The 7,348-nt window shown below is 37.1% G+C and overlaps 1 protein-coding gene across 1 annotated transcript; it reads left to right on the forward strand.

The window, feature by feature from the left end:
- The first annotated feature begins 4,599 nt into the window (after positions 1–4,599).
- LOC140164497 (uncharacterized) lies at positions 4,600–7,348 on the forward strand. The gene is made up of 3 exons (XM_072187787.1): positions 4,600–4,648; positions 5,272–6,588; positions 7,131–7,348. Exons 1-3 carry the CDS (start codon positions 4,600–4,602, stop codon positions 7,346–7,348), a joined length of 1,584 nt encoding a protein of 527 aa, XP_072043888.1.

A 7,348-nucleotide genomic window follows, 5' to 3' on the forward strand; every position in this document is an offset into this window, starting at 1 on the left:
TCAAAAATTATAGCGCATTGGTGAATTTTAAAACTTTAAATTTTATTTCAGCACAGACAACAGTTGTGGAGTTACAGTCAAAAATGAGGAAAACCAGTATTTGATCAATAAATCAATAACTACTTGCCTTGAGTTGCTGAATTTTCAGTGCAGTAGTTGTAGTCCTTGCCCTATAATATACATATCTTACTTGTCACCAATGCGCTATAATTTTTGAGAAAAATGCAAAAGTGTGCACAAAATTGGCCAGGGGTGTAGTACCCCCTTAAACTATACATTGCGAATTAATATCAAGTTATTTTAAAATAAAATGTACATGTAAGTTAACTCAAACAGGCAGTGTATTTGTGACGTGGTAGACCTATAATATATCGAAAGCAGTGAAATCGGACATTCCTAAGATATTGAGTTCGTAAGTTCTGGTATTACAAAACTGGAAATTGAGATATCGTGGGTAAAAAGCTGAAAAGACAAAATATATTAGCTATAGTAAACACAGCCAAATTAAAAAGTCACCAATAGTTCCATCCCCATTTAATCAGAGTCTGATGAGTTTATGACAAAATAATTTATAATAATTTTCTATACACTTTCCTTCGAAGGTTGATACCAAATTTCATATCAAAAGTTTAATCATCGTGAGCATAGGAACCGTTTTTTTTGGAAATTCGTGCAATTTTAAAAATGACAAATTACGAATTGACCACACAAAAGGGTTTTCATACATTTGTGTTTAGTGAAGCAGATCTCTGGATTGCCGAAACCAAAATGAATAAAATAAACGTTACTTTAAAGCTAGGACAGTCCCCGTGACGTTGATGTAAGCATGAACAGTATTTTCTAATTGCCAAAGATGGCGCTTTCCACTTGCACAATTTTTTGAGACAGGCTGTAACATCTAGGTGTAGATATAACAGCAGTAGTATCTGATATGACATCATGTGTAGTCTCTAATGTTGTTCTCATTTTCAATCTCACAATGATTTGTTTCTGGTTTTATACAGAATAGAAACTTTTTAATGCCAATTGTTTGCCATTGTGGACAAAATATAGTAGGGAAATTCTCGTTTGCTTGTACTTGTTCATGGAGAACCATTAAATGTGAATACCCTTATTAAATTTTAGGTATATAACAAGGCATTCGTCAAAGCTACATGTACTATTTGCAAGCATCAACAATACATCAGTATTGTGTTGTATTGGTATTCATCAGAAGCAGCAATACTAGGATCCCATACATGCTCATGGGCTCATCTGTCAGGATCAGTACCAACACCAACAATACATCAGTATTGTGTTGTATTCGTATTCATCAGAAGCAGCAATACTAGCATCTCATACAGGCGGGCATACAGGACACGATTCTTTAACCCTCATAGGTTTGTTCATTCATCTAAATGATCTTTGAAACTCATACTGCCCAACTTAGGGTCAACTCCTGAGCTATGATTGTTAAATGGAGGTTAATGAACTTTGCCATTGTTATGAGACTATTTTGGCTCATAGAGCGTGTTTATAGTGGGAGCAGATGTGCGGTACATTGCGGTACAATTTCTACCCGGTTAGAGATTATCCGGATACTTGCCCACTATAAACACTAGCAGTATATGTATGTACGGTACATCGATATCCTTCTCAACCGAAGGATATTGTGGCGAGATATTCCCACTATAAACACACCAGTATAAATTGTGTGCGGTATTACCGGAAGTAGGACCTTCTTCATGATGAGTAGGATGCGCGCAGGACATTCGGAACGATTCTCACCCCGAGAGTTATCAAAACAGAAGCTACATGTTCACCGCCATGATCATATTGTTGAATGGGCTGTTTATAGCGCGCGCCACAATATTTACACATTCCCCGTGTGACCTCGGGGTCATTGCAAATGTACGATAATGTTAGTCGGTATATAATTTGTGCGGTAACTGTGTCTCACTATAAACAGCAAGGGTATCGGTATATATACAAGGATTATCGTGTACGGTATACTCAAAATCCAGTATATTCACTATAAACACGCTCATAGAGCGTGTTTATAGTGGGAGCAGATGTGCGGTACATTGCGGTACAATTTCCACCCGGTTAGAAATTATCCGGATACTTGCCCACTATAAACACTAGCAGTATATGTATGTACGGTATATCGATATCCTTCTAAATCGAAGGATATTGTGGCGAGATATTCCCACTATAAACACACCAGTATAAATTGTGTGCGGTATTACCGGAAGTAGAAGCTTTTTCATGGTGCGTAGGATGCGCGCAGGACATTCGGAACGATTATCACACCCAAGAGTTATCAAAACAGAAGCTACATGTTCACCGCCATGATCATATTGTTGAATGGGCTGTTTATAGCTCGCGCCACAATATTTACACATTCCCCATGTGACCTTGGGGTCATTGCAAATGTACGATAATGTTAGTTGGTATATAATTTGTGCGGTAACTGTGTCTCACTATAAACAGCAAGGGTATCGGTATATATACAAGGATTATCGTATACGGTATACTCAAAATGCGGTACATTCACTATAAACACGCTCATAGATGACCCCTGTACATATAGCCCTTTATTCATATTGGGCTCTATGAGCGTGTTTATAGTGGGAGCAGATGTGCGGTACATTGCGGTACAATTTCTACCCTGTTAGAGATTATCCGGATACTTGCCCACTATAAACACTAGCAGTATATGTATGTACGGTACATCGATATCCTTCTAAACCGAAGGATATTGTGGCAAGATATTCCCACTATAAACACACCAGTATAAATTGTGTGCGGTATTACCGGAAGTAGGAGCTTTTTAATGATGCGTAGGATGCGCGCAGGACATTCGGAACGATTCTCACTCCAAGAGTTATCAAAACAGAAGCTACATGTTCACCGCCATGATCATGTTGTTGAATGGGCTCTTTATAGCTCGCGCCACAATATTTACACATTCCCCGTGTGACCTCGGGGTCATTGCAAATGTACGATAATGTTAGTTGGTATATAATTTGTGCGGTAACTGTGTCTCACTATAAACAGCAAGGGTATCGGTATATATACAAGGATTATCGTATACGGTACACTCAAAATGCGGTATATTCACTATAAACATGCTCAATGACCCTGTCTTACTCAAAGACCATGACGCCACTGCACTGTTTGACAAAGCTAGATGACCCCTGCACAAAAAGCCCTGTATATATACATGTATATTATATCTATACCAACAATACCTAGTCGACCAACATTACCTAGTCTACCCTTAAAGTCATAAATATCAGGCAGAGTTTTGCTACGAGAAAATAAAATATTGCATTTTATTAGCCTACCATAGACTAATGCAATGGAATGTTCAAGACGAATCATCCGAAATATAATTATTATTTCCCTATACAGGTTTATATATGCAAATGTACTTTAAAAGGATTAAAAAGATAAGTGGATACAACTTCGAATTATGCTCCAGAAAAGACGCAAAATTGTAAATTTAGGAAAGCCCAAAATTAGCATTTAAAGTCTAAAAACGCCCAGTTTGTATAGGCCAGTTTGTTAGTTTTAAACTGGACCTTCGTCCAATCAAATGCTTGTAACTTTACTTCGTGAAGTCATATTGGTTAATGGGGTGTCATAATGTGCAGGATTAATGAACATCTATCAACAACAAAAAATTACCCAAATATGGTTTAGTTTTAATATATATATTTATTTGGATTTTTTCCAAGTGTAAGGATACTTTTTGGCGCAGTATATATATAAAAACCATACAAATTACGTTGCCGTAAAGAATTTGCTCCCTTCTTTAATATTCTTTTCATGCTCCTGGTCCACAACAGAGAATCGGGTCTTCCCGTCATGCATTATTTCTGAGCCATTGATAGTAGCTCATTGTCTGTAGTCTTGCTAAATTATGACAATTACTTTGAAGTTTGAGATATGTAACGATGTGTTACTGACCTTGTTGATGTTTTATTAACAATAACGACCATAAAAAATGACTGATAGCTCAATGTTGAACAAAAACTACCATATAAAGCAAACGATAGCAAGGTCCATGACTGCTCTAGCTCAATGTCGACCAATAATTACCATATAAAGCAAACAATAGCAACATCAATAGGTGATCTGGCATCATGGGAATACTATATTTCTGCTATATTCTCGATTCAACTTCACACAATAGCAGGTCAATCGTTCCCAACCAATGACCATGGCTTAAAAAACTGTCTACAAACAATGGTACAATTATTTATTATTTGTTTTTCTTCTCAGCGGCAACGTCGGGTAAAAAATTAAAAAGCCTACAATGTATGATTCTCTACCCCTTAATTTAGCTAATTACACTTTTAAAGTGTCTTGTAATTGCATGGTTATTAAACTGTTATTGAATATATTGTACTAATTACCAATCTGAGTGTCTTCAGCATATGATTGGATAAGGAAGTATTGTATTATTAATACAGTGTACCTTTATGTCTTGATAAGCAAGTCTAACTAGCTGGTGTTTAAACGATTCGCACAAGTCATATATTTATTATTAGCATTTACCATGTTTACTATATACACGCTGTCATGACTATATGGAAAGAAACTGTGTCCAAAATGACGTCTCTGCTGTTTATGTTTGTTTTCGTTACATACAGCACAACAGGTAAGTTTGAAAAATTTACTTTATTAAAGCAACTTTTTCCAAATCATATAATATATCCCTAATTTCATTACTAAATACTTTTAAACCTTCACTTCCGTGTTGGTGTACAGGCAGCAAAAGAATTAAGTTATGTCCACCCCTGTATATCCTTAAAGAAAGTCATAATTAGAACCAGCAGCCCACAGTTGCATTTAATAGTTCAGATTTAAGACTGTAGGTTAATATGAGAGTTCAATCTTTGTGTTCAATATAAGCTATATTCATAAGGTAATATCTAAAGGTGGGTATTATATTTTTATTCATATGGTGTATAGTAAAATGCTTATGATTCTAAGTTTTCAGTTAAATTGCTGCAGTAGTTTGGATATAAGAAGCAAAAACGTGTATCATGCATGGCCCACAGGATAATGAGGTGGTATATCATCATGGGGTTTGAGGTTACAGCATTTTTGTTCATCCAAAAGAAATGTAATTATAACTCATGACTGAATTTTGCTGACGTTACGAGCAAAAATGAAATTTCTTCTGATATCAAGATTCCATTACTGATGGGGTAAAGTAGAGGAATAAGGCTTTCACACCTTTAATAAATCACTGATCCATTACTTCTTTCTCATTTAAAGGTGTTCATGGAAATAATGGTGCTTTAGGGACACAATTTATATTCGCCATCCCTTACAGTCCGAACGGAGGTATTCCCAGCGTGTTCATCTCAACTCATGTGAAAGACCCAGTAACGGTGTCGGTGTCAGTTCCCGAAATTGGATTTAGATCTCTTGCCAATGTAGCCCGAGATCGGGGTACTAGAATCGATCTTCCTGAAGAAGCTGCTCTAACGTTATCGCACATTATAACAAATAAGACCGTTGTTATACAAGCAGGAGAACCTGTGTCAATTCACGGGTATTATAAAGTTCCCGGGAGGCCGAATTTGGCGCATTATTCTGCTGATGGTTTTTTAGTTCTTCCGACTACAGCATTGGGAAAGAACTATGTGGCAGTAGGATTTTCGACGTTCGAAAATAACTATCATGGCTATTCGGTATTTGCAGTATCAGCAATTGAAGACAGCACAACCGTTTCACTGGTGTTCAAAAGACAGACTAAATTCACGATATCTTTAAAGCAGTATGAATCGTATCAATTCGTTGCTGACATCACACACACCAGCACAGATATTAATGACGTTACTGGTATGTTAATCAATGCAGACAAGACAATATCGGTCATGTCAGGGCACCAGGGTGCCGTAGTACCCAACCAGCCTTCTCCTACTGATGATTATATGATGGAAAATATCCCTCCAGTCAGCACACTGGGACAACACTACATACTCGCTCCCTTCCTTGGAAGAACTTCGGGATTTGTATACCGCGTAGTAGCCACGTCATCCGGTACAACACATGTAACTATGTCGGGAGTAAACGTGTCCCTGTTAACTGGAGAGTTTTATGAAGGTAACACTATGACATCAGAGGACTTGATAACGGTTTTGTCAGACAAACCTATCATAGTTTGTCAATACGCTATGTGGCATTGGGCTGATTTTCTTGGCGATACATTTATGGTGTTGCTGCCATCAACACAAGCCTTTTCTTACAACGTGACATTTCCAGTTGCAGCATTAACCCTATCAGAAAATCCACGATACTTTATTTCAATAACATCAGAATGTGGAAACATTAACTCATTTTACCTGGACGGCATGCCTTTGATCAATAACGAACGTATATTACAAACTTCTGATGGTGCATTCTGCGTTCTCCGTACGTCAATCACTACTGGTTTCCATTCAGTGACTCATCCGTCAGCTTCCTTCCTAGTTATGGTCTACGGATTCGCTATTTTATATGGATATGGATATGTAGATGGGTACAACATAGGTCCAAACATGGAAGCCAGTGGAGATACCTCGACTGCTAGCAACGTTATGCCTTCAGGTATTACGTTATTGTTATTTGCTATTTATTGTATGCTAATGGTTATTGATAAAGGGCACGTACATGTGATTTTATGTATTACGATGAGACAGTGTATTTGTTCATTTTTAGTCAGTATTGAATTGATAAATAAGATAATAAGATGTGGCTAGATTTCTTCAGTTGATGCCGTTGCCTTTTCAGGAATTTGATCAAGACTGTAGAGAATGGTTTCGAATTTTACTTCCTTGCTTTCACGAAGTTCCTTGTCTCTGATCGCAAAGATGTACCAGCTGGTGCCTGTCTCTTGACACGAAAACAAAGTTTCCTACTAATTCATTTCGGTTATTGTATTAGAAAGCAATATGGATAATTGGGAAAAGTCCAAATTGGTAATAGTAGAAACGAATCATATAGACCTCAGGTCGCTCGATAACTGATACCTCAAGTACGAAAGTCAGCTCAGGTGACGGCTCTGTTTTAATAAGTTAATTTTCTAGTTATCGAAATTATATCAAAACAACACATTTCATTTATAGCAAATTAATATATATTTTCATCAGGATGTCTTCCAATAATGAGCATCTATTCTGACGAGGGTACTATTGCGCCTGCAAAGAATTTATACGAATATGGGGATGTCATCACCGTGTTCTGTAGGAAAGGATTACACCATATTGGAGATGACCAACTGGTTTGTTTAAATACTGGATCCTGGCTGGGAGAAATTCCAAGATGTTCTACTGATAACGAAGAAGGTAAACATGACAACGTTAAGTAA

The sequence above is a fragment of the Amphiura filiformis genome, chromosome 11 (genome assembly GCF_039555335.1).
Source record: "Amphiura filiformis chromosome 11, Afil_fr2py, whole genome shotgun sequence".
Classification (NCBI taxonomy): Eukaryota; Metazoa; Echinodermata; class Ophiuroidea; order Amphilepidida; family Amphiuridae; genus Amphiura; species Amphiura filiformis.

Excerpts from the sequence above, each read along its gene's own strand:
- LOC140164497 (XM_072187787.1), top strand. The coding sequence starts at position 4,600 with ATGACGTCTCTGCTGTTTATGTTTGTTTTCGTTACATACAGCACAACA. Across the intron at positions 4,649-5,271 it reads CGTTACATACAGCACAACAG|GTGTTCATGGAAATAATGGT; the intron begins GTAAGTTTGAAA and ends TCTCATTTAAAG. Across the intron at positions 6,589-7,130 it reads TAGCAACGTTATGCCTTCAG|GATGTCTTCCAATAATGAGC; the intron begins GTATTACGTTAT and ends TATTTTCATCAG.